This window comes from Anguilla anguilla, chromosome 3 (assembly GCF_013347855.1).
Source record: "Anguilla anguilla isolate fAngAng1 chromosome 3, fAngAng1.pri, whole genome shotgun sequence".
NCBI lineage: Eukaryota > Metazoa > Chordata > Actinopteri > Anguilliformes > Anguillidae > Anguilla > Anguilla anguilla.
In genome coordinates, this window is record NC_049203.1 from 25956748 (window position 1) to 25983779 (window position 27032).

The following is a 27032-nucleotide window of genomic DNA, read 5'->3' on the forward strand; positions in this document are numbered from 1 at the left end:
TGCAAATGCAGGAGAGACAGTAAACCTCCCATGACTTCATGCTTATTGCATAAAATACATTATGTACTATTTATGTAATGTGAGCTTCATGACGTTTGGGACAAAGACATTTTGCTTTTCTCTTGATTTGCCTCTGTACTCCCTAGTTTTAGATTTGTAATGAAACAATTCACACATGGTTAAAGTGCAGCTCTCAACTTTTATTAAAAAGTCTCTTTTATGCATTTTGGTTTCACCATGTAGAAATTACTGTACTTTTTATACATAGCCTCCCATTTCAGGGCACAATAATGTTTGGGACATATTAATGTTATGTAAATGGAAGTAATCAGGTTTAATAATTTGTTAGCATATGCTGTGGCCCATAAACATCATTGGGTATCTTCTTTGGTGACACTCTGCCAGGCCTGTACTGCAGCCATGTTCAGCTTTTTTCAGGGGCTAGCTGCTTTAAGTTTTCTATTCAGCATATGAAACTCATTTCCGGTTGGATTCATTGTTTTTCTGTAGGATGAAGTGCCGTGGGTTTGGAGGCATTTTCTTGAACTTGAGCAGATAAGATGCTTCTGTATACTTCAGAATTCATTTTTCTGCTGCTATCAGCAGTTACATCATCAATGAAGACAAGTGAGCCATTACCTGTGGCAGCCATAGATGCCCAAACCATAACCATAACACCCCCACCACCATGTTTCACAGATGAGAGGGGGAGGGTGCTTTGGATCTTGGTCAGTTCCCCTTTGGCCTCCATACTTTGCTTTTGACATGATTCTGATATGAGTGAATCTTGGTCTCATCTGTCCACAAGACCTTTGACCTTTTTCCAGACCTCTGCAGGCTCTTATAGTACTACTTAGAAAACTGTAACCTGACCATCCTGTTTTTGTAGCTTTTCAAACTGTTTGCATCTTGCAGTGTAGCCTCTTTAGTTCTGTTCGCAAGTTGTCTGCGGACAGTAGGCACTGACAAATCCAGGCCTGACTACTGTTTCTGTTGGACAGCTCTTTGAGAGTTTTTCTTCATTATGGTGAAAAATCTTCTTTGGCCTACCAGGCCCTTTGTGATTCCTGAGCTCACCAGTGTTCTCTTTCTTCGTAATGATGTACCAAATAATTGATTTTAGTCAGCGTGAGGTTTGGTCTATGTTTATGACTTTTCCTTCTAATTTCTCAGTCCCATAATGGCTTTGTTGACTCTCACTGGCACAACTCTGGTCCTCATGTTGAAAACACCAATAACAAACTCCAAAGGCAATGAAAACGGAGAATCACCATTAGATACTAAAAGTTATCTTATACCTGCACTAAGGAAGCAATTTAACATACCTGAATAATCAGAAACACCCATGAAGCCATTTGTCCCAACCATTATGGTGCCCTGAAAGGGAGGACTGTAAGATTTTGGAGTACGGAACCAAATAAAGAAAAAAATATGTCTTTGTTCCAAACATTATGGAGCTTACTTTATGTCCATTTATAAACATAAAAAGACAAATTCAAACTGTCCTTCTCATCAGCAAAGGACATTACAGTAGCTCCACATTATTACACACTGGAGAGAGAGAGAGAGAGAGAGATAGAGAGATATCTATTAAGCATACACAGCAGAATATCGTGTACCAGACTACCACAGATTCTTGGACTCAGCCTTCAGGCATATGTGCTGTAACTGCAGGTGCTCTGACAGAAAGGGCCATGAAAGCAGAACTGACACGTGTCACGGTGAGAGCGGCCAACAGACAAAAGGCTGCTCCTCGCGGGGACCGACCTGCGTAGCCGCTGCTCCCGCTCTCATTTGTACTGTGTGTACCCTGGTAACCCCTGGGTTAAGCGCACCGCGGTAATTACCAGCGGCCTGTTGGTGCTTGTGCAAAGAGGCTTTTAATTGATCCCAGTGCACCTGCAAAGGACACTGAAGTGAGAGCTGGGGGGTGTGGGGGTGGAGGAGGTGGAGGGGACCTGTCCGCGTGGAAAGAGCAGTCAAATTCAGCCACGCCAGAGAAGCTGGAGCATCGTCGGTTCCAGTCACGTCTCCCTGATGAGTCCCAACTGCCCTCTTTATTGTTCCTGCAAATCAGCCTTTTCCTGTTACGACTCAGTAAAACCAGCACCCTGTGCTCACATATTTATTTTATTTATCCTTTATTTATCCACCTGAATCCCAGATTGACGTCTCTTTTTCCTTAGGCTAGGGAACCAAGGTAGCAGCATAAGCATAAGCTAGCAATAAGATCATAGAATGCACATTATTTTGGCCTGTGCTGAACTTCTTCTTTACTTTGATTTACAGTCTTTCCCCTCCCTTACTCACTGATAAGTGGGTGTGGTGACTTTGGGAGAGCAACGTTCTCTTCTGTGTGATTGGCTCTGCTGGATTGTAAGGAACTAGTTGGGGGGCGGGTGGATGGGCTCAAGACATCTCACCCTTGGCCTTCTCTCCTACAAGTCCCAGCTGCCTAAACTCTAATTTAGCATCCAAATGGCATCAAAAGATTAGCAGAAATCCCATTGCAGCTGCTTATCCCCGAGCTGAGCAGCAGCACGGGGTGCCTCTGGAGCAGCCAGAGTTCAAACCGGGCAACAGAGACCATTTAAAGCACGTATGACAGTCAACCCTCTAGGCTGGAGATTAGACCCACCGTGGAAGGATCATGTTTGTTTGGGCCCTTCTGTTGTTGTTTTGCACTGTGTAAACTAGGGCACTTTCAAAAAATTTTCATGGGAGCTATACTGTTTTGTTTTTTGGGGGGGGGGGGGGGGAAACAATAGTGTAGACCAGCATGATTTTCTGTATGTATGTAGTGTGCATGTGTATGAACAGATGCATCTTAAAACATGGTTGGTTATTATGGCTGGGTGTATGTCACATAATTTTTTTGCCATTTCCGTAATTTCCTTTTGTGGTTTTTAATCCGTTTGGAATGGTAACTGTCAAATTAACTTAGGCCTAAGCATTTTAACCATATTTCCAAATGCTGGGAGGAACAAAGAGTGAAAATGTATGCAGATTCTGAAATGGGCTGGGATCAAGATTCCCATCTGTTGTTGCAATCAGATGCTTGATGGCCCGTCAACAGTGTTGATGCCCAGCACTCATTCCTCGTTAGTAACATTGTCAGTGACCACAGGCACACCATTAAAGACTCAAACTTCACAATTTACAATATGTTGTACCAAAACAAACTTTAAATAAAACAAATCTGACACACAGACACACGATAACCCTGTTTTATTATTACAGTTTGAGCATGCTTTGTTTCTAACAACATTCTGTTAAAGGCAAAAAAGCATGCTCTCTCTATCCGTGAAAGACTGAAGTGGTTAAACGCACCAGCCTATCAATGTATTTTACTAATATTTGTCCCTTTGTTCATACCACCTTTGCCAATGATACATAGGCATTCATAAATGCTAATGTCACTAATCAGGCATATGGTGTGTGTCACTTGGTATGTCACGGTAACATGACTTGCTGCATCAGTGGTGATGCACCATATACTTATCTGTGATTATTGGCATAAGCCTTTTATAGTTTCTACATAATGCTTATGAAGGTACTGTGTATAGGTTATGAAGAAGTATATTGTACCATTCATTGTATGTGTTAGTGTTTTCGTTTTTTTTGAGGAAGTATGTTCAGGTGTGTTGGTGACATGAGAGATTTGAACATTAGTTAGCATACATTGACTTATCTGCATTACTAAATTGGTTACTGTCTTCCTCAATAAGACACACAATAATGTAATAAATCACTAGTTATTCTATGACAGAATAGAAGAAATTTTAAACATTTTACTGCCACTTTTAACTAACTGCATCAGTGAGTCACCATGGCATTCTGAACTGTATCAGTGCTGGACATAACTGCTCTGAAGACTGGTTGCTCTTATACGTAAAATGCACAGTGGTAATTGGGCAATAGGGATATGAATGTTTCACAAATGTGACATAACTTGCGCTGTATGTGTACAGTTATGTCTGAAAATGTCTAAAATGTAGTGATTTTAGAGTTTCTTTTAGAAGGGAGAACAGTGTTTCAATAAACAGTGGAAAAAAAGCTATTTCTAGCACAACGTAAAAAAACTGTACTTTTTATTTTTCCTGTGAATTTGGTTGAGAATATCGATTTACACTGCATTTTATGCCGATAGCCAAAATCAGCATGAAAGGTTTTTGTGAAAGCCCACAGAAAATTTTTTTCGGCATACATCGTCCAGATGAGGAAAAATTAACACAGGTGAAACAAATAACCCATTTGGAATTTTCTGGGCTTTTTTTCTGTTTCCTTCCACAGCTGGCCAGAATGTAACTGGGCAGCTCATGGCAAAACTGAGACAGTGGCTCTGTGACGTTGGAATGAGTCGGTCCCCCGCCCTCCCCATTCCCACTGCACAGTAAGCCGAGCAAGAGCACCATTTATAGCCTTCAGCTATGACTGGCCATCGGGTGTAAATACTCCAGCCACCCTTTACTCTCCTTTTTGGCCTCTGTAGGATTGAGGTAAGCCTGAGGAATCAGGCATCTGCATTTAGCCACCATTCCAAAAAGGAGCATTAGGGTGCTCAGATAGGAGTTGAGCCCTAATCTGAGATAAACAGCTCTGATCTATAGATCACCTGGAGGATTTCCCAGGCCTCTTTAAGATGGTGCTGTAAGCAGAAACAGGAGAGTTAGCCTGGGCTTGGCTACGGGCCTGTATGCTGTATTCCTATCCTGGTTTTACGGCTCCCTCAGAGTGCTTACTCATCAAATCTGTGCAGTTTGCAAGAAGAAAAAGAACCACAGTTGTCATTTGCATCTAATTTAATGCTACAGTGTATCTACAAAATGACGACTGTTGAGCATTGTCAGTTGTTTTTCAAATAGTAATTTGAATTCAAACTGGACACCGGATGTGAAATGCTAAATGCTTAGTTGCAATTTTGCTTCTCTGTGCTGAAAGGCTTTCCAAATGATTACGCTCAAATGTGGCAGACCAGTAATTTTTTATTGTGTAAATGGTTAGTTAGAAGCCAGGTTCTTATCATCTAATAAGATGCTACAGTACAACATGGTTTATTTAATTTTTCTTGTTTTTGGATTTGTATACGCCAGTCAAGCAATACTTTTCAAACTGGCCACTCAATATCAGATGCTAAATGGCTTGGCTGAAATTATCAATTTTGTTTCTATGTGCCAAAATACTTTAGAAATGATTGCATTGTATTGTGACATGCAGTTATTTTGTATTTTTAACATGCAAATGCTGAATTATAAATTTTGAAACCCTGCAAAAATAATCAAAATGTCGGTCATGTGCTAACGGTGTGTGCTTTTGTAGTTGAAAGTCCCTGGACAACGAGGTGCTATATTCTGCTAACCTTTATTAGCATACACTCCCAAACTGGAATAATGGCCAGTCCATTGCTGCAGTGTCCCCAGTCCCCAGGGAGAAAGCAGAATCACGCATAATGTCATCTGAAGAGTATGCTGCCAGGCCTTTTTGACTCTGTGGTTCTGCTGCTCAGCTGTGCAGTCACTGCATCAGAGGACAGGCAGGCCACAAGCACCAGGCCAAACAGAGCGAAGCGGAGAAGACCCTCCGCTTTCATCCATTTTTAAAAATAATCTGGCCCCCACCGTGAGGAAATTGAAGGAACCAGATGTGTGCTTTTGCTCAAGCTACCACCTAAACTTTTTTTTTGCCTGCCTAATCTTTTTGTTTGTTTGTCTGTTTTTTTCCTGCCTATTGCCTTCTTGTCCTTAAGAGCCATGCTGTTCTTCTTACATAACTGAAAATTGTCAGTGAACTGCCCCTAATAGTCTTGTTCAGGTACCCGTTGGCCAGCCCATGAATGTGCTTACAATGAAAGGTACAGACAAGCGCTGTAAGAACATTTTCCAGCTGAAATTTTCCTGCTCTTTAAGGCAGAAAAGCATTGGACTCGAGTCCTGTTTCTTGCTCTGCTGCATTATGGACATAATAATCACTGTGATTAAAGTTCCTGAGGTCTTGAGCAATGAACTATGATTTCACACTGCAGGGAGTTTAGGCCGCACTAACAGGCAGGCCTTCCCTGATACTGCATAAGCTAGACTTGGGGACTGGCTTGTTGGGAAATTAGGAAGTCCGAACCCGAAATGCGGTCAATTGAGGTGAATCTGAGTTTTACACATCACTGCATGAATTGTCTACGCTCACAGAAAGTGGTGCTGTTTGAAATTCATTAGTCTAGATATTAAGATGTGCTAGATTATATATCTATGTACATTGTGATATATTTCTTGTATAGTTTTATAGCATACAGTATTTCTGCTTTTAATAACGTTTACTCAAATTGTTTTCTCCCTTGTCAAACTAATGTAATATATTGTATCTTTCCCCTTGTTACTGGAAGGTGATCCTGGTGGCGTACCTGAGTATGTAAACACAGCTAGACTCCTCATGCCCAAAGTCAGTCCTGGACGGGAAGTGCTGGCCCGATGGGCCCGTGATGGCTGGTACTACTACAGTAAGTCACGCAGACAAAGATGAAAGCAGGTAGAAAGCAGGCAGTCGTTTATCGAATGGCGCTACAATGGTCCACTAGCGGCAGCACCATTCACCCACTATGTTGACTTCTCATAACAGCTGATTATTGTCTCAACTGTCTATTCGCTAGCGGCCCGCTGTTGTGCCGATTTCCACCAAGCGCCAGTGATCTCACAGCTTTGCCGATGGTGGACCGCTAAAAAGCCACTGTTAGCTTCCTAGCTGGGGTCTGTCTGATACAATAACCAGAGGAAACATCCATTAGATTGGGCCTGGGCTTCTGAACTGTGCTGCCGGTAAATCCTCGACTGTCCCTAGGTTCCGTGGTCCATGCTTGTGGAGATCAGAGCTACTTTCTGCAGAGCCGAGAGGGGGCGCTAGAGAGAGTTTGGAGAGAGGACATTATCACAGAGGGAGAAGATTCCAGCGAGGAGATAAAGGTAAAGAGAAAAACCTTTTAAAGAGTAATTACACTCAAGATCACATTTTTGAAAACTGTAAATAGTTTTGTATTCCTACTTTATAGTAAACCATTTTAATCCATGCCATTATTTCAACATTTCTTAAATAATATCATTTGGCAGAAAAAACGGTAGAATAGCATCATGGTACTGCCCTCTAATATTTGAAATTTTCTTTCTGCATTTCTGCAGTCGTGATGTCAGAGTGCCTCTTTGGAGGTACAGCTACCTCATATAAATTCCAATCAAGATATCCAGGGGAAGAATTGTTGCCGCCCACTAATTTGTCCTTTTATTTTTTTAATGAGACGGTACACTGCCAGCACCTGATTGGTTAGATACGCTATGGTCCTTTCAACCAACATTTTTAAAACTGGAGCACCATGGCAGCCTGTTCATAAACTTTATCATATTCAACCAGAACAGTACACTAAAATATTTTTCTGAAAATATTTGAGGTGAGAAATAGGCCAGATAATTGCTGAATCTATTTACACTTGATCGGCAGTGCCTAGTTTGACAGTTTGATTTTCATGAGGCAGGAGCAGCTATGCTGTACGATTGCATTTGCATAAGGCAAATGAGATAGACACACATACTCCACCCACCTCAGGAAGCATATTTCAAAATTGTGTAATAGGCAAAGTCAGGCTGAAACAGTGAGTGCAAATACTCTTTAAGGTTTAAGATCACAAATATGTCATTAAAATGTTCTTAACTAAACATTCTAATGCTGATGTAACATGGATGTCACCACTGGCAATTGAAAGCAATGGAGTTCTTGAACAATGACTTAAAATTTGGAAAAAACATTCCAAAAAACACACTCTTCAAAGGGTTAAAAAACAGAATGAGACGATTAACTACTATGATGGAACTTGACTTATGTCTGAATTAACATGTAGTCATATTTTAATGCCATGCTAAAATTCCCTCAAATTCTGTGCCACAGACAGGTGATAGTCATCCTGTCCATGAAGATGGCCTTGCTGAATTGCATGGAGACATTCAGATATGCTCACTACCTTCTTAATCTTCTCAAAGCTTAAAACAAGGAGCACTTTAATTGCCCTGTCCCGTCCTCCAGGCAGAAGACCCTGTCATCGGTGCCCACCCACTGTACCCTGATCGGTACTGTCCAGGGGTGGTACTGGCAGTCACGGAGGATCTAAAGACAAAGGTAGGGTTTCAGCAGGGTGAAGAAAAGGTCTATGTTAAATGAAAAATTGTGCTTATTTCAATCACTTTGTTGTTGCCTAATAATCTAAATAAATATAGCTTGATTCATTTTTGGAAGTTATAAATTCTACTTTTCTTAAATTCTGTCATACTTGGCAAAACAGGCCTTCCAGTTTGACATTTTAATAAAATTCCCATCATGCATTTTGCTGACATGCCCAAGACAACATAAGCAGACTTTGAAATGAACTGTGGGACCTTGAGGCAAACATGGAAATGGCTGAAAAAGGTACTTGTTCAAGGTAAAATTTTAAATATGGGAAAATAGTACCGACAATTAACAGGACAAGCAACTGATGTAAGAATATATGTAAGCATTATTGACTTTGAAATCACCAAGAGAATATGTAGCCAAGCCATTTCTCACAGCTTCTGAGTTCTTCCCAAGAAAACTCAACCTTTTCAAGCAGGGTATTACCACTGATCATGCCTGGGGTGTGCCTCTGCAGACAGCGAACCAAATGCACTTTGGGTTTTTGGGGGGAATTTCCTGTTTAAGTCCATGTGACTTCATCAGCCGAATTACCACCGTTTCTGTGCTGCAGGTGAGGTATTACGATGGCAGCGAGGTGCTTGTGTCCCGGGAGCAGCTCTTCCAGATTCCCGCCGAGAAGTTTGAGAGGGACGTGGCCTACATCCTGGAATGCGAAGAGCGCTGGGTGGGCGAGCTGGTGGTTGCCAGGCGCGAGGACACCGCAACCTATCATCCCGGTAATCCATTTCTCCAAACACATGTACCAGCCCGAAGACTTATCCACTGGAACGTCTTTAACAGGATACAACTTCTCTTATGTATGTTTTTGTTTATAAGGACGTTATTTTGGATAATAAAGTGTGATATATGTTTGGTTTAAAGGCAACCTTGGAAGTCGTGAATAACAGTTTTTCTAAAGGAAAGATCAGATGTTGAATACTTTTACTTCACCTATTAAGATCAACGATGTCCACTCTGAGAAGGGCCAAAATTGGTGCAAGCTAGTCCTGGTCCTAAAACACGTGATTCAAAAACCAGCCCACACAAAGACAAGCCTGTGTGACATTGGCAGGGAAAAAAGGCACTGGGAGAAACTTTGAGAGGAACCAAACTCAACTGAGACTCAGCCAGTCTCCTGCTCTGACCAGTTCAGATTGTCGGTTCATGGCCAATCACTCAATTTTTCATATCAGTCCGAATCAGTTCGGTCCTGGTTTAGAAGGCCTGGCAATAGGCTTCAATCAAGCCACAGAGCCTCCTGTAAATGTCAGATATTTGTTTTTCTGCAATGGTCTCTCTCTGTGATGTGCTGCAAGCAGCTATAGCCATTATTGCTTGGTTGTTTCTCACCTACATAAAGCACTTAGCAGTGTTTTGTCCAGCCTAGCACTGCCTAATAATAAACAGACACCATACTTCTTTCACCCTAAAATGGGTTGCTGGCCTCTTTTATACTACTCATTATTCTGTGCCGCTTGGCAATACAATCCACTCCACCATTTTGATTGTATTCTGTGTGATGTAGGTAACATTCATTGAAAGTTTTTAACTGTCCGAGTCCATTGGTGAGCAGGCCGGACCTGGCCTGGTTCTGAACCCTGTTCTGTCTGTACACGGCAGCGGAGGTGCGTCAGAGGGTGGGGAATGGGAAACAGTACCTGATCCGCTGGGGCGACGGGACCAGCGCCGTCCAGGACAGGGAGTGGATCTTCGGGAAGTGGAGCCGCACCCAAGCTCTGAGCGTTGGAGACTATGCATTGGCGCTCGCTGACCCCGCCTCCCTCACCTTCCTGCCCGGAGTGGTGCAGGGCTCCACCGGAATGCTGCTTCATATTCATTTCATCAGTGGGGAAAGGTAAGAATGGAAAATCAATGAGAAAATAAATGGCCTGCACACTGCAACTTCAGTCAGTAGTTTAATAATTCCACACAAACGTTTTTGGCACAGCCCTTATTCGACGTGTATCTGGCATAGCATGAAGGACTACTCACAGGTAGGTAAGAAAGGTGAGAAAGGACCCTGAATTCAAGAATATGTCCACTTCTGAATGGTTATATACTGTATGTTCTGTATTCCGGAGAATCTGCACCTTATGGGAATGGGATATGCTACAATATATTGTGATTATTTCACTCCACAATTTGTGTCTTTTTGAAAATGTAATTATTATAATGGAATGTACTGCAATATATATCGTAAATGTATTACAGTATGTATCATTCATATTTTCAAAAGTATATGTTATATTGTATGTGGCTTTTTGAAAATATAAGGATAAATATATTTCACAACAGTGTAGTTTTTAATAAATGGTATTGCAGTAGATAAAAGAGGAACTCATTTTTTTGTTTGTTATTGTGAAGCATTGCAATATTTGTATTTTCTTTTATATTTTAGTATATTTAGTAAGAGTAAAACTCTTCCTCTATGACTGACGTGGTTTACAGTACTGATCAGATTGTGTTAGCTACTGTAAATGTGCAAAGCAAACCCCATTCACCTTCAGTCTTAATGAGAACGAGTAGCACAGTGCTTACCAGAATCACCCTGAACCATACCACTGTTCTCAGAACAGCTCTCACTCCCATTGTGCTTGTATTTGCAATGGTGCCACTGCCAATACCAACATTTAGGGTATTGCCCATGTGCCTCTGCGTGTGTGCATGGGTGTGGGCACACATGTGTGCATGTCCATGCAAGAACACAGTGACAAATTGTGATTTATTTACATTTAGGCACTTGACCAGAGTGATTTAAAATATTACAAAAATATAGGTTTAGGCAAGGGGCAGAGTCAATGCCAGCATCACAACCCATAGGAGTAAACCTACAACATAACGTTTGGTTACATAGTAGGTGCAAGAGGGAGGCCGAGGTTGTTTCATGCATTAAGTTTCGAAGCATAAAACAACTGAGCACAGCCAGGGCTAGTAAACCTATAATGAATATTCAGAGTTGAGGATTAGTTGAGCCAAGACGCAGTGCAAACAGGTGTGTTTTCAATCTGCAGCAGAGCAGCCAGATGGAATCGAATAATGGGTACTGGCAGGGGGGTGTCTAGTGGCATGATTTGTGCTGTTTTGTTTTCGGCGAGAGACTGAAAGCTGACCTTTGATACGACACCTCAATGAATGTTTTAATTAAAAAGCCCATTTGGGAGGTCTGTAGCATATATCTCTACACTGGCACTGGTTTGACTGTAGCCAGGGGGAGTCAATTCCATTTAAATTCAGTCCAGTCAAAAAATAAAAAAATTCTATTAATGAATGGAAAAATTCCCGTAATGTTCTGTGAGGATTTTCCTTTTAATCTATTTGATTTCTTTGATTTGAATTCATTATTATTTAAATATTGATTTGAATAAATTTGTTAATACTTTTTCTATACATTAGAAAATAAAAAATTTAACTAACATAATTGATCCCAGTTGAGTGTACCTCCACATATTTCTACTTCTATTGTTCTGTTTCTGTGCATGTTAAATGCTACCTTTAAGTCACTTTGCCTAAAGCATATACTAAATGCCTCCATTGTAAATTCTGTTTGTGTTGTGCCTCAACAGTCAGACTGTGGAAGCCCACCACTGCTTCTGGCTCTCAGAAGAACAATTCAACATGGCGGCACACCTCTTCACCAGCCAGCAATGGCGTAGGACAGTGGAGGAGGAGGAGGAGGAGGAGGAGGAGGAGGAAGAGGAAGAGGAAGAGGAGGTAGAGGAGGAAGGAGGGGATGACACAGAAGACGAGCTGGACAAGACTGTTTACTCCACTGACTCCAGAACCTCCAATCCCTGAGCACAGCTAGCACTCATTGAAAGTCACAGTCCTCCCATAGGACTTCCACGCTTCATCAAGCTTTTCCTGCTGCCAATAGCGCTTTTGCCACTATACCAATATGGCACTGCCTGTGTGACTCATATATCGCGATACTCCCTGAGGTGACTGCATTGTTATTGTACAATATCACAAAATAGCAGAGAGATACCACGGCTTTGTTTCTGTGTTCTGTGCCATAGTCTTGCAGAGCTTAGAGTTCTCACTCTAGTCAGGCACACTGCAAGTACAGAGAAGTGCATGCATAGTTGCTGTTTTAATAGAAAGAGAATGCTCCCTGTTCATATTCATACAAACCAAATCATATTACGGATGATGTAACATCAGTTAGAATGATCTTGGTTCAAAATGTCTTGTCACATTTGCAGTGCACACGCAGAACTAAAAAGGACTTTCATTCATACCTAAGTTTATGCACTTGTCTGTTAAATTTGAACTGAATCTGTCATGTAATTCTTTACCAATGTCTTTACATGTGGAACACTGGAAATAAAGCAAAAAAAAAAAAAAACTTGGTGCAAGTGTTGGCTCGTCAGTAATAATATAATTATTATAATAATAACAGTCCTAACATTTTAGCTGGAAGCTCTACGGTTTTTATTTTAATTTTGGTCCAGGTTTTTTTATTGATCAAATCAGAAATGAAAAATACTTTAATATGTAAAATAATTTTCTACAGCTGCCCTATCATAATGATGGCATTATGAACAAATCATATGATCATGGTAACATATGAAGACCTGCTATTCTTTAAAATCATTAAATCATTTAAAAATGTGGTTCATGCGCAAATGGGAAAAGTGGAAGACCTTTAAAAAAGGAAATATGCACATACATTGATAATTGATTATGGCTATGGTTATCATAATCATGACACAATTTCATACCCTATGGCGACGGTGAAGCAAGTAATTTACTGTTCGTCAGTATTTTTGGCTATGGGTAGTAGAAAATAGATGGTATATAGTTGTTTTTATGTAGAGTGCGCAGTGGAGAGGAACTGTTTTGCTGGGCCAATTAGTGGTGATTAATATTAACAAGAGGAGGCGCGTCGAATCCGTGAAGCGTTTGAGTGAGTGACTGGGGAGGGAAAATGCTCGTGGTTGTTTCGTGACAGTGTCAGCGCACAGCTGGGTGCCGTCCAGGGTGCTGAAACGGACAAACTGGTGTTCACGCATTTAACTGAAAAGTTATCAGATAGTGCCAACGCATCTATAGCAATAATGGGAATACTGTGCGAAATAAATGGCTGAAGAAAAGAAATGATGGCCAAACAAAAAATGGGATTGTATTTCTTTTTAAAAAAATGGGATTATTTGACATTCGTTTGAGAAGGAGTATCCTATTTACCAAAGTGATCTGCGCAGACCTGCTCGAGGACGATCGTTTTCATAAGCTCTCCATCCAGGTATATATACTTGCTATGTTTATTTTATTATAATTTAACAAGCTAGTTGTCAAAAGTTTCGAATGCCGAGAGAAAGGGTTAAACTACTTTGAAAAGTGGTTTAACAACGTAGATCTAAAACGATCATGAAAGTTAATCCAGGTGAAGATATGTTTCGAAAATACTTGAATTTAAAATGTGCTGATGCGGTATTTTGAAACATGCAAATTATCCAAGATTTGCCTTAGTGGAGTTAAAACCATGGTATTAACCCTAATCTGCAGACTGAAGACTCGTGTTGGAAGTGCGTTCGCCACGCCCCCGCGCCAAGCTTCTCAATAAAAAAAGACTCAAAATAGCAATATGTTTATGCTATTGTTATTGTGGGATCACCATAGTAAATTAATGCTGCAGCAATAACTAACGACGCTTTGGGTGTGACATTTTCACACCAAGAGAATAGGAATGTGACTTAAAATAACATAGGCCTACTATTTTCTTTTTTATGCATCTTAAAATCCTATTGTTTGCTTATATTCTAATACAGTTTAAGTAGTTCAATGCCCTTAAGTGTTTAATTGCAGGTAATTGGTTGATTTCTTCATTCATTACCTTCACAAGACATTTTTACTAGGCCAGCCAAGATACAGGTATACAGGTTACGTCAACGAACGACTTTGTTGGCACAATGAGCGGTTCCATGTCTGTTACCAGTGCCAAAGTGGACACAAACTATAGGCTAATCGGGTTTTAATACAATTAACGGCCTACTGATATGCAGCAACGTTTTAAATTAATTTAAACAATCAAGTCACATTCCATTTTACCATTCGGCTGTCTAACTCAATTCCCCATTGTAGCATCAGAAATATGAAATTCTTCCAAATCAAGAAGATAGATTATGGAAGCATATGTCTAAAGGATAATACAAAACGTAGAAGACTTGTGTGTGTCTGTGTGTGCGTTTATTGAAGTACATCTCTTAGAAGACTTGTGTAATGTGGTCTGTATTTGGTCACCATAGGTTACTAAAATAAACTTACGTCAGGATAGGTTCCGGGACAGAAATGGTAGCATATTTTCATTAAAAAGTTTAAATTGGTTAATTTCAATTTCTTAGAAAAGTGTGATGGTTAATTAAAAAAAAATTAAATTAATTAAATATTTATTTATTTATTTATTTATTTTTATTTTTGAAAAGGTATTATTTTATAATGAATTTACTTCTCATTTTTTGAGTATTTACTTTGTGAGGATATGGCTGTATTTGCAAAAGCCAAAATATTTTAGTGTATTGTCACATCACCAGAATGAATCTACTTGATGCTGTAAGTGGTGCAGAAGTATACATGTGGCATTACACAGAATTTAAATACTACGGTGTAACATTATGCAAATAACATTTTCAAAGCATACATAAAAAATAGGTTTGTTGTACATTGATTTTAGTAATTACACAGGCTTTCAGATTTCCATGTGTTTAGATGCTGAATAAGCTTCTCTCAGGGCCATTTAAACTTACAAGGTATGGACGTGTACTGCAGTAATCTCATTACTCTGATCTTCTCATGCTACAGTTACACAAAACTGCATTAACACATTTAAGGCAGGGTCTGTTTAGAAAAAAAAAAAAAAGAAGAAAAAAAACGATAATCTCTGTATGGCAAAATAGGTTACAGGATAATATAGCCTTTTTATATTTACTATAAACCATGTTCAATAAATCAATTAAATAAAAAATTTAAAAAAAATAAAAAATAAATAAAATGCATTATCTCCTAAAATTCACTGACTTGACTGAAAACCAGTTTAATTACTTAACTATTCATTGCGCTTTTAAAACTGTTATTCTAAAAATGTATTTAGAACTATGGCTACAGGCTGTATTTTTATATATTTGCATGGGCATATACTGTATATGGAAGTGTAGGTAATTGACACTTGACATGGTTATAATATATTATTTTAAAATACTCGGCAAGAAATAAAGTTCTCTCTTTTCAATTTAAGATATAAACATGATATGAATGTGTATTAAGGCTAGCGCTTAGGTATATGTATTTTCACCATGAAATGTGGGTTTGGAAAGCACATCAGAGATTAGTATTTATATTTTTTATTTTTTTGTCTGTTCCTTATAAGAATACGGAAGAACACGGGCCAGCTTCAAAAAAAAAATTGTAAAAAAATATCTGGAAGAGTACAGTACAGTAACTACTTACCATTCTATAAACATAGTTAAAAATAAAGTAAAGCTATTTATACATAAAGCTATGTATGCAACCATCCTCCAAACTGGCTCAAGACCTGCTTTGAGCCCCACTATAAAAATTGAACTAATAGGGTTTGAATCCTTGGTTACTTATTTTTTGTGTAGTGTATAAATGGTATACAGAACACTCGGTGTATAAAATCATGAGGTATAGTTTAGTAAGTGTGTGTATGTGTCTGTGTGCATTCGTGTGTGTGTGTGTGTGTGTGTGTGTGTGTGCATGTGTGTGTTTGTACACATGAGGAAAACATGCACAAACATCTCTCTGTTCCACAGCTGTGAGCTGACAGCCAGATGCATCCAGCCAGCAGAGAGTAAGAGAGAAGACAGGTCAGCATGGCAAAAATCTGCACACAGCGATCCTACCCTGGCGGGCAATGGCCATACGACCATGACCTGGAACAGATGGAGCACGGCAGCAGCAGGTCAGAGACGTGCTCATCCTAACTGTCCGCGCCTACGTCCTTAAACACAGATTAACATTTCAGCATATTCAGTGTAAAATTGACTCTGCAGCACTTTTAACTCCAACAGAGCACACATGGTCCCTGTTACAAGCTACATAAACTATAAGCTTCATAACCTTTGTTAGTCAATTTAACACTTACCCCTGGACTCAATACAAAAACTTTGAGGACATATGAAATTCAGTCATACCAGACTTAAGTTGTTTCTTATTCAATCAAACAAAGCATAAGTTCTTTGAGACTGAAACAGGAAAGGGTGTGGCCTGAAATGGTGGTGCTCAGGATGGAGGCAGGAGCTTTTTTTAAAAAGAGAAAGTGAATTTACCCATTGCAAAGAATGTTTGCCTGTCCTCATGGCATTTGCCTGTTTCATGTATAACCTCACTGTTGTAATCTACAGTATTTAATAAAATGAACTGAAAGAAAGATGTTTCAAAATAATTTAATAAATAGAAGAATAACAGAATATCATCTTTATGGAGATAAGGTACCAGATGAATGCCCTTAAACAATGTGTTGGATTGAATCCAGCCCTTAATCTTTTGCTGTGTGAAATGAATGGCTGTACCTATCACATTGATGTTAACATGACACATGCCAAATGTGATGGCAGGATAATTCTGAAGCAATGGTCTGAAGCTGTCAACTTCAGCTAGCACAGATTTCCGCAAAGAAGTTTGAGGGAGAAAAGCCCCTTAAAGAAAATGCATTTTTGTGTCTTTTTTGAAGGATAATGTGCAAGATGAGGTTGTTTGTCATCGATTGGTAGTACTGCACTTGAATAACATCTCTGTGGGCTACAGGGATGTGTGTTAATAGGGTTTCTCATTATCAGTAAGGAGAATGGCTTGTTATACAAAAGACTATATATTCAAAAGCTCATGGAATGATTTCTGTCTACATATAAAGTTAGCTTCCAGCTTGCCATCCAAGGGGCGGCTTTATCCCAGCAAATGTTTTGACGTGAGCCATATGTCCAATCAGCATTGGTCATAGAGGTCAATATGACATTGACTAATGGAGCAGAGATAAAGTTAGGGTTAAGTTGTTTTGACGTTGGTAATTGGATGAGTACATAAACACTAATCTATTATACGTAGAAAAGTGGTGCATCATGACTCAGTGTCGATCAGCCTTGTAGCTGCGGCGCAGGCCGACAAATTGCGTGGGTGGATCGTTTACCATATTGAAACCATGCCTCTTATGGTGGTAAATTGCAATATTGTATCATAAATTCAAATCCAACAAAGGGACATTAAAATAAATGACCAAATTAACTGCTGTTATACCCTTGAGCAATGTACTTAACTTGAACTGCTTCAGTAAATATTCAGCTGTATAGAATATTAAAATGTAAGACTCTGGATAATGGTGTCGGCTAAATAAAGATATGTGATTACACCCCTTTCCCCATCTCCCTGTTTGCTCAAAGGGTGCCCTCTTTGCATGAGGACACTTCCTCTGAGTGCCAGGGGGCCATCTCCTTGGATGCTAAAAGGAGTTCCTTCACTGGGCCTGGAGGAATGACCAGGTAACTCTCCCTTTGCTGCAAGAGATCATTTAAATGCCCCCTAAATCCCATAAAAACAAGTTGCTTGTCAGGGCCTCATTTACCCAACAAAAATATATATATTTACAATTTATCGGAATTCTTGGTGAATACTAATGACTTGGTTTATTCCAATAACATACTAATGATATCACTACATAACAGTTACCTATTTGCAAAACATAAACTGTTACTTCAAAGCTACAATATTCTGAGAATATGTAATGAATAATATATAGAAATATATTGCAAAATATACACTTTTTTCTGCTACTTTTGTCTCACTGGTATGTGCCTGACATATCAACAGAATGCATCAAAAATGCACATTTACCACTTTGTAGTTTTTGTTTCTACGCTTAGTGAAATTATATATGCTGAATATATATTGCAGTCACATACAATGCTTAAATAATAAAAGAAATACACTGCTGTGAAATATACAATATTTTCAAGACATATATATGCCACAAAATGATATTTAAAATTAATAATGTTTATATATTATATTGCAGTATATTTAATTTGTGTAAGTAAGGGTAATTATGAACTGGGACATTGTGGTTTCTAGGGTCTCCCATGTGGTCTTCATGCTGAGGAGGTGGGCCTCTGGCAGGTGGCGTCAGGAGGCCGAGAGGCCCGACTCCTTCCTGGAGCGTTTCCGGGCCCCGGAGCTCAAAGGGTCATCCAGCAGCGCCCAAACCTCACTTGGGAACTATGCTCATCCGCGCAAGAGGAAGTAAGTCACGACCAACCGCTAATCTCAGATCAGTCAGATAGGGTGAGTGTGACCGGTACCCACATGGCGATTTCACTGTGTGGCTGAACCTGCCACTGATCACAGGTCAGTGAACCTGGGTGAATGTGGAAGGTACCTTTGTTGTGTTCTTACTGTGTCACATAGTCTGATACTGATCTTGGATCAGTGAGACTGGTTGCACATGCCCTCGGCTACTCAAGCTGAACTGTGCTTTTTATCCAGAAGGATTTAGGTTGAAAGCATTTTTTTATTTTCAAATTGAACTTTAGGAAAAGCATCAACACATTATACAAATGCAGCAACACATTAATTAACAGGTCTTGTTATATTGTTTTTCAAGTTTGGTCAGTCACTGGCCACTGGCACCTCTCAACGTCAACAACTGTAACAATACAGATGAGTAAGTCTACCTGCTGTAGTTAGACAGTAGCCTTGGTAGAACCGCTATATGTCTCAGTAGAACTCATTACTGAACTATTTCCTACTCTGTCCTATTCCCTAATAGACAGATTATGGTAGAAAACCAGACATTGATTTTGTTCAAGTTAAGGGGGTTCTTATTAGTAAGGTGAAAGAAACGATACACCTTACCTGTAAATAAGCCAGAAGATTGTGATCATTTTCAAGAATCAAAATACAGGGTGTATGTGTGATGGCCTCCAGCTAGCTCTATTCCACTGTTTAGCATCATCTCTGCATAATGAACAAAAACACATTTATTGAGCCAAATGTTAACAGGGACGATTGTCTGAAACGTCTGTTAGTTTGATTTGAAACAAATTAATGTATAGGTAATAGATGTGGATATCATACCACAACAGTTTCTACAGAGAAAAATAACTTTTGTTAATATCCCCTTCAGAGTAGCCATTAAGATTTTCACATCTCCCATTTGAGCGACGTGAAACTATTAGACCAGTATTAGTGCTGTAGAGCTATCTATTAATTCACTGCCACCATAGCTGAACAATGTGAAAATGGCAACGTTATCTTTAGCAAAAAAGAGGACAAGAAAGAAGAAAAAAAGGATGAGAAGAAAGAGGAGAAAAAAGATGGGGACAAGAAGGATGAAAAAAAAGATGACAAGAAAGATGAGAAGAAAGACGACAAAAAGGATGACAAAAAGGACGACAAAAAGGATGATAAAAAAGATGACAAAAAGAAAGAGGAGCCACCGTGAGTACATAGTAGTTAGCCTGGGGGTAGACTGGAGACTGTAGACTATATAGAACCTTCAAAATGACACCACTGGAGTCTATAGCATGTTTTTACAATTTTACCGTTTGACCATTTGACAAGCAGGGATTACAACGCTTTGAATGTCCAATTCATGTGCATTTTTGTTGCTACAAACACTCCCTTATAGGAATGGAATATACTGAAAATATATTGAAATAAAGTATTTTGTCAAATTATTGAATCACTTTATAATGTAATATACAAATTATTGCAGCCTTCAGATAATTTAATATTTAAAGGAGTACCATGGTGATTTTCACACTTTCTCGGTTTTATGTGCTATTTGCACAAGAGGCATTGAAGAAACACAATGAGCAAAGTATTAAATATGTCCGTTCTGTATTTTTGGAGAAATATGCGTTTTAAATTCATCGTCCTATTTTCAACCGGTTGAGAAAGTTGTCATTTTGCTACGTCACGAATACAGTAACCACTCCCATTTCCACGCCCCGTAAAGAAATCTGACAGGACACACCGTCCTGCTGTTCAGACAAATATTTGACTAACGTTAGGTTCACTTAAATTAGAGTGCCTTTAGATTATTTCTGGTTATATTCATTTAGCTAGCTAGGAGGTTTGCTTTCATAAGGCAATGTTATCGATAACGTTAGCTTGCTTGTTTGCTTTTATGAGGACGTTATAGTTGTGCTTTTATCTTAACTTGGCTAGCTAGATAGCAACAATTATAATTGGATATAAGTCAACGTCCTTACCTTAGCTATCTATCGATACTTGATATAACCTACTACTGAGCTAGCTAGCTTGTGAAAATTCAGTCTCCCAAAGAGAGCGCGTATCATGGGGGTAGCTATGGTAACGGGGCACGGTCTGTCAATCATAGCTAACTGACAGTTCTCATTACCACGCCCAGACGGTTCGGGTGAATTTTTATCGTGGGAAATTTAGGCTTAGAAAAATACGTTTTAAAGTACATTGAAATGACTGAAGAATAAAAAAATTATGCACATTTGTTTTGTTGTTGCCTGAAGACAACTGGGAAGTGTCACGTTCAACCACCATGGTACTCCTTTAAAAAAATACACTGCTGTGAGATATATTTTTCATTACACTTTCAGAAATGATCCACATGTTATATTCCATTTTTGTAAGGGCTAGCAGGGAAAATGCAGCAGAATAAAACACCCATGAAACAGAATGAAAGTTTGGTTTCCTTCTCAGGAAGGAGGTGTGGATCATGGACCCGGCGACTGATCTATACTACAGATGGCTCTCGGTCATCTCTATACCTGCAATGTATAATCTCATGATGCTCATAACAAGGTCAGTAGCACACTGCCTGTCTGGCCTCTTTTTATGTAGTTTTTTTTCTTTTTTTTTTAAAAGTCCATTAAATGTGGAACTATTTTAAAATATTACCATCTATGAGGTAATAACGCAGAGAAGCCTTTTAAAGGAAAGAGTTGCTCATCCAACCAGAAGTCTTTCTAGCCTCAGTTTGCATTCCGTATACATTTGGTACTCTATTTTATAGTTTATTAGATAACCCCCGAGTTGAGTCTTGTTTGACAAACCACCCACCTAGACAGTGGCCTGATTGTTTAAAACAATGGTTTGATGTGACTTTGTTGAAACATAGAGCATATTATGATGATGTCACTCACCAATAGGGAATCCTGGATGAGAAATCCATGAAGAATAGCAATGACTACTAGTAGTTTAGGTAGGCCTTGTCAATTTTTCCATGTTTCAGGCTCCAGAGAAAGGATATAGCCGGCCATTTTGCTTTGCAAAATTTAGCTTTTAAAACTAGGAGGAAAAGTCACAATAAGCTAAAAGAACAGAACCTTATTGTTTTTCTAATTTGCACAACACCATTTCTTTTCAGTACACTGTCTTAAAGGAAAACTCCCAGGTTGCTTCTGAGTAAATATTACCAAGGGAAGCTTTTGGATGGACAAACCATGGTTTTAATTAATCAGGGCCACTGTCTTGGTATGCACTCTGTACAGGTGCATTAAACTGAACTTTTTCCCAAGGGTTCTTTTTCAAATGCTTATGCATTTTCCCACTTGAAGATATAATCATTTCCAGCTGGAGCTGATTAATGATCAGTGTAAAGTCAACTCATTTTTCAGAGAGCAATCTCTGCATTTGCTGCTCTTGTAGCCAAATACTGTATATACTGCTAATTCTGTGCATTTTGTCTGCCTGGCTGTCATCCCCCCAGGGCCTGCTTTAATGAGCTCCAGAACAGTTTCACTACATTATGGATCTGTCTGGATTATTCCTCAGATGCACTCTACCTCTTGGACACATTTGTGAGAGCAAGAACAGGTAAGATCAATGGGCCTCATTCACCAACCGTTCTTAAGAAGAATTTTCTTCTTAAAACCCACTTATGCAGTTTTCATGAAGGTTCTGACATTCACCAATGTTTTCTTATTTGGGATTTGTTCTTAGGTAAGAACAGAATCTACGCATACTCAAGAGCACACTTACGCACATTTGAGTGCTGAAATGTTTGTGCAATATAATTGGTAATAGCATTTTCTTCAGTTCTACAGTTGTATAATATTACAATAATATTTTTATAATTTATAATATTTTTAAATAATTATTTTCATTATTTTAAGGTGCATTAGCATTAACGTGCCAGGTTCCGCCTCAGAGGGTGGTTGCCTCAGCGGGAGTTCATCTGTAAATAAATGATAAGAATCAAACCATTGTAGTGAACTTTTATTTTTGGGGGTTTAAATTATGCAATGTTTGGTACTGAAAAAGCAAATGTTTAAATTTTGCATACAAGCTAAGCACTTAGGTAACACTTTTTAAACACGTGGACATGTTGAAGAAGAGAACACTTATTCAGAGACGTCACTAGGGGGGTGTGGACCGCACCGTGTGACACCATCAGAGGGGGGTAACACCGAAATGACTGGCAATACATTTTCTGTGCAGTGTTTTGTGTAGCGACGGGTTTAATCAGCTAATTTCTCCGATGCAGTTCACTGCCGGTTGATTTAATTAACGGTATTAATGTGACAATTAGCACTTTGTCGTTTGAATGCATAACACGCAATTCCTTGCACCTTTTTATTGCCTCAGATTTGACATCAAACCGTTTTTTTTTTTTTTTGCTTAATCAGTTGTGTGCCCTTCTCCAGATACAGTGTTCACTGAACGAGTAATAGAATCCCATGCATCTGTGTTATTTTATATCCACTTCTGATGCTGCTAAATATGACAGGTCATTTGCTGTTCACTTCCTGCAGCAGTACCTCCACTTCAAAACTACTGTTGACAAGTTTTTTTTACGTTTGGAGTCCTGTGCTCCACCGTCTTTAGTGGAGGCGACATAGCTCAGGAGGTAAGACCGATTGTCTGGCAGTCGGAGGGTTGTCAGTTCAAACCCCGCCCTGGGTGTGTCGAAGTGTCTTTGAGCAAGACCCCTAACTGCTCTGGCGAATGAGAGGCATCAATTGTAAAGCGCTATATAAATGCATTTACCATTTTCGTTCGGGCATTCTTGACTTCTCTCTCAACTTTTCTTTTCAATTTCTGTGTGTGCACACGGCCCTGCAGTCTCATGCCCTTTTATGGGGATTGACGGGGCGTTTACCTATGCTAATTAGGAACAACAGGCATGCGCTTTCAACTTACGAAGACAAAGGGATTCATCATTATAAGAACACGGGCGCGAACAATTCTGCGGTTTAAGAGCATGTCATGAATCTGACGTAGACTTTTCTTAGGACCTTTCTCAAAAACTTAAGAAGATATTCCTAAGGCCCAATATTTTTTTCCATGGACAGTTGTATCAATCAATCAGACAAGCAATCTGATCAACAAATCAATCAATCAATTAATCAATCAAATTGTATTGGTTTGCAGAACTGAAGGTTTCCCATGGTGCTGAACAGTTAAGTAATTAGCAAAATGCAAAAGCCAGGCACAAGTCAGTCATTAACATTTAGAATGCACAAAAGCATAATAAAAAACAAATGTTTTAGTCTTTAATATTTCCGATCTTAGCTGCAAGAGATTTCCACAAATTTTGAGCATAGCAAAAGAATGATCATGACAAACTATGATTGTAATAATACCGATATAATTTTATAAGGAAAGGTGTATGAAAACATATAAACAGTCACATAGGGCTGGGCGATATGGCCAAAACATCGTATCATGAAATCTTTCATATTATTTACAGTATGGTGATATTTGTAAGCATAAAAAAACTAATTTGCAATCTGCAAATGTTACTATACCAAATATTCTAGAAAAATAAAATCCAAGCTTCAAGGTTTGGATTTAAATGACAATACATACTTTCAAGTAGGCGATGTGATAAACAATATTGACGACGATCAAATTTTTTAGTGTAATAACAATCATCACCACCATGCAGCGTATTGGCTTTTTTTCATTTTTTTTTTCTTTAATCATACCTGTAAACATCCAAACTTCAGAGGCCATGTCAAATGCTTCTGGGAAAAAAGAAAACTAAACAATTGGGTGTTGATGTCATCCAATCAGCAGCAAGGCCTTGCAGCTTCCGTATGATTGACAAAAACACATCACATGATCACAGAGAGGAAAGAAAGATTATTTTTATTATGCAATAAAAAAACATTAGATAACTGTCAATATGGTTTATTGCCTAAACCCACCTCCATGTATTCCGTAATCATTTCAAAGCACAGCTGGGTGCAGCAGAGGCTGAGAGTTTCCATAAACTTTTGCGCACAAGTTGTTTGCAAGGTCACGTCAAGATTTAGTTATTTATTTATATTTATATTTATTCATTCAACAGACAATTCACCTTAGGACTACGTCACAAGTTATTTGTCAGACTGTTACAATGTGACATTTTTAATACTCACTGGATGAAAAAGAAAAAAAAAATAGCTTTAATGAAAACATTTAAAAACAGCATACTTTTGTGTGAATCATACCGGTATACCAAAAAATAAGGTATACCACCCAGCCCTGCAAAATGAACAAAGAAAAGTTATGCTACTTTTATAGTGGTTGTGCTGAAACAAGTAAATTGTACTCCATGTATGACATTTTGTTATCAGTTTATATATCATAGAAAACTGCAATGCAGTGTAATAGAAATGAGATGTTATTGTGAAGCCGTATAAATACAAAACATAACATGAAATCTGTCCTTGGTTTTACAGGTTTTCTGGAGCAAGGTTTGCTTGTAAAGGACCCAAAGAAGTTGAGAGATAACTACAGAAAGACTCCACAGTTCAAGTTCGACATGATCTCACTGTTTCCTACAGATATTTTGATGCTAAAAGTGGGGTTCAACAACCCTGAGCTGAGGTTCAACCGCCTCTTCAGAATTCCACGCCTTTTCGAGTTCTTTGACCGAACGGAAACCAGGACAAACTACCCCAACATTTTCAGAATCAGCAACCTTGTCCTATATATTCTTGTCATCATCCACTGGAATGCCTGCATCTTCTTTGCCATCTCCAAGACTATTGGGTTTGGCACAGACACCTGGGTGTACCCGAACATCACCCACCCTGAATATGGCCGCTTGGTAAGAAAGTACATCTACTGCCTCTACTGGTCCACACTCACCCTCACCACCATCGGAGAGACCCCCCCGCCCGTTAAGGACGTCGAGTACCTCTTTGTGGTTTGCGACTTCCTCATCGGTGTATTGATTTTCGCCACCATCGTCGGTAACGTCGGTGCCATGATCTCCAACATGAATGCCTCCCGCGCTGAGTTCCAGGCCAAGATTGACTCCATCAAGCAGTACATGCAATTCCGTAAAGTTTCCAAGGAACTGGAGGCCCGAGTCATCAAGTGGTTTGATTACCTGTGGACTAACAAGAAAACCTGCGATGAGAGAGAAGTTCTGAAGAACCTGCCGGACAAGCTGAGGGCTGAGATTGCCATCAATGTCCATCTGGACACCCTGAAGAAGGTGCGGATCTTCCAGGACTGCGAGGCGGGGCTCCTGATTGAGCTGGTGCTCAAGCTGCAGCCCCAGGTCTTCAGCCCAGGCGACTACATCTGCAAGAAGGGCGACATCGGGCGGGAAATGTACATCATCAAAGAGGGAAAGCTAGCGGTAGTGGCAGATGATGGAGTCACGCAGTTTGTGGTACTGAGCGATGGCGCCTACTTCGGTGAGATCAGCATCCTGGGAATCAAAGGGAGCAAAGCCGGAAACAGAAGGACAGCCAACATCCGGAGCGTAGGCTATTCAGACCTCTTCGCCCTCTCTAAGGACGACCTGGTGGAGGCCCTCACTGAGTATCCGGATGCCAAGAAAGCCCTGGAGGAGAAAGGAAAGGCCATCCTGATGAAGGACAACCTGATTGATGAGGCCATAGCTAATGCTGGTGCTGACCCCAAAGACCTAGAGGAGAAGATTGTCCGGCTGGAGTCCAACCTGGACCTTATGCAGACCAAATTTGCCCGGATGACGGCGGAGTACACCTCCAGCCAGTGCAAAATCAAGCAGCGGATCACCAACATGGAGGCAAGGGTCAAGACCCTGCGTGAGGAGGATCTTTCTGAGGTGGTGAAAGAGAAAAAGGACAAATAGCTTTCAGGAGCAGTGTTAGCCACTGAATGATTTTATATACACAGACTGTTGGAATTTTTATTTCCTTTGTTTTTGGCTGGACCGCAACAGCGGGGCCAGCCTTATAAACGCGAATGTCTGTGACTGAGTGACTGAGTGATGAAGCTACACCATTGGTCGGCCGGATGAAGTGTGTTACACCATACATCAGACCGACACATTGCAGATGAACATTTAATATCCAGGAATTCACATTATAGACACTACCACTGACTATCCCTGTAACAAATTGGCCACAATTTCACACACCCATACATGGTCTAGCCATATACTAGGTTTTGACCTGGTCTTGTTTTGTTAAATACTCACATGGACAATTTAGATTGATACTTTTTAAACCATCTATATGCCAGAAATATTCATACATTATTCATTAAGATTGACTCAGTTGTGAAATGTTTTTCCTTGATGGTGTGAATATATTTTTATGTGAAAATCAGCAGTCAACAAAAGAGGAAAATGGCCTGAGCAATCACAATATCAGCTGGCAAATCACTATACCAGCCAAACCACTGTTTTTTTTAATGACATGAAATAACTTGCAATAACCTGAAAATATCTGGGATGATGTTCACTATTTTGGAAACAGAAGAAAGAAGAAAACGTTTGATCAGTCTTTGTCTGATTGAAACCACTCCAGTGCGTTTCATTAATTTAGCCACAATTTCCCTTCCTGCTCTGGTGAGGTGTATGCTAATTAAGAATTAAGTATTTCAGTAAGAAAAGGTTAACTGCCATTAAGACTGTAAAAATAAAAAATAAA

The 27032-nt window shown here is 39.5% G+C and overlaps 2 protein-coding genes across 4 annotated transcripts in view; both read left to right on the forward strand.

Annotated features, from left to right (window-relative positions):
* Positions 1–12513, forward strand: part of LOC118224221 (von Willebrand factor A domain-containing protein 3B-like) — a 91512-nt gene extending 78999 nt beyond the window's left edge. The window contains exons 30-35 of the mRNA XM_035411502.1: positions 6377–6490; positions 6829–6950; positions 8059–8151; positions 8756–8921; positions 9805–10039; positions 11748–12513. Of these exons, the coding sequence (XP_035267393.1) occupies positions 6377–6490; positions 6829–6950; positions 8059–8151; positions 8756–8921; positions 9805–10039; positions 11748–11979 (962 nt within the window). The 3' untranslated portion in view covers positions 11980–12513. The remainder of the gene's footprint in view (positions 1–6376; positions 6491–6828; positions 6951–8058; positions 8152–8755; positions 8922–9804; positions 10040–11747) is intronic.
* A 603-nt stretch (positions 12514–13116) lies between these two features.
* cnga3a (cyclic nucleotide gated channel subunit alpha 3a) lies at positions 13117–27032 on the forward strand. 3 transcript variants are annotated; one of them, XM_035408582.1, is made up of 9 exons: positions 13117–13426; positions 15954–16102; positions 17577–17675; positions 18265–18432; positions 18794–18853; positions 19450–19629; positions 20872–20973; positions 21881–21987; positions 24840–27032. In XM_035408582.1, the coding sequence occupies exons 2-9, from the start codon at positions 16014–16016 to the stop codon at positions 26228–26230; spliced, it is 2196 nt and encodes a 731-aa protein (XP_035264473.1). In that variant the 5' UTR covers positions 13117–13426; positions 15954–16013; the 3' UTR covers positions 26231–27032. The 3 variants fall into 3 exon arrangements, with proteins under 3 accessions (XP_035264473.1, XP_035264474.1, XP_035264475.1); XM_035408583.1 differs by lacking the exon at positions 18794–18853 and having other exon boundaries at positions 13118–13426; XM_035408584.1 differs by lacking the exons at positions 18794–18853; positions 19450–19629 and having other exon boundaries at positions 13118–13426.

Bases quoted from the DNA above. Each gene is read 5' to 3' on its own strand.
- cnga3a (XM_035408582.1), top strand. From the start codon at position 16,014: ATGGCAAAAATCTGCACACAGCGATCCTACCCTGGCGGGCAATGGCCA. The intron at 19,630-20,871 runs GTGAGTACATAG...TTTCCTTCTCAG, and splicing joins AAAAAGAAAGAGGAGCCACC to GAAGGAGGTGTGGATCATGG. The intron at 20,974-21,880 runs GTCAGTAGCACA...TCATCCCCCCAG, and splicing joins CTCATGATGCTCATAACAAG to GGCCTGCTTTAATGAGCTCC.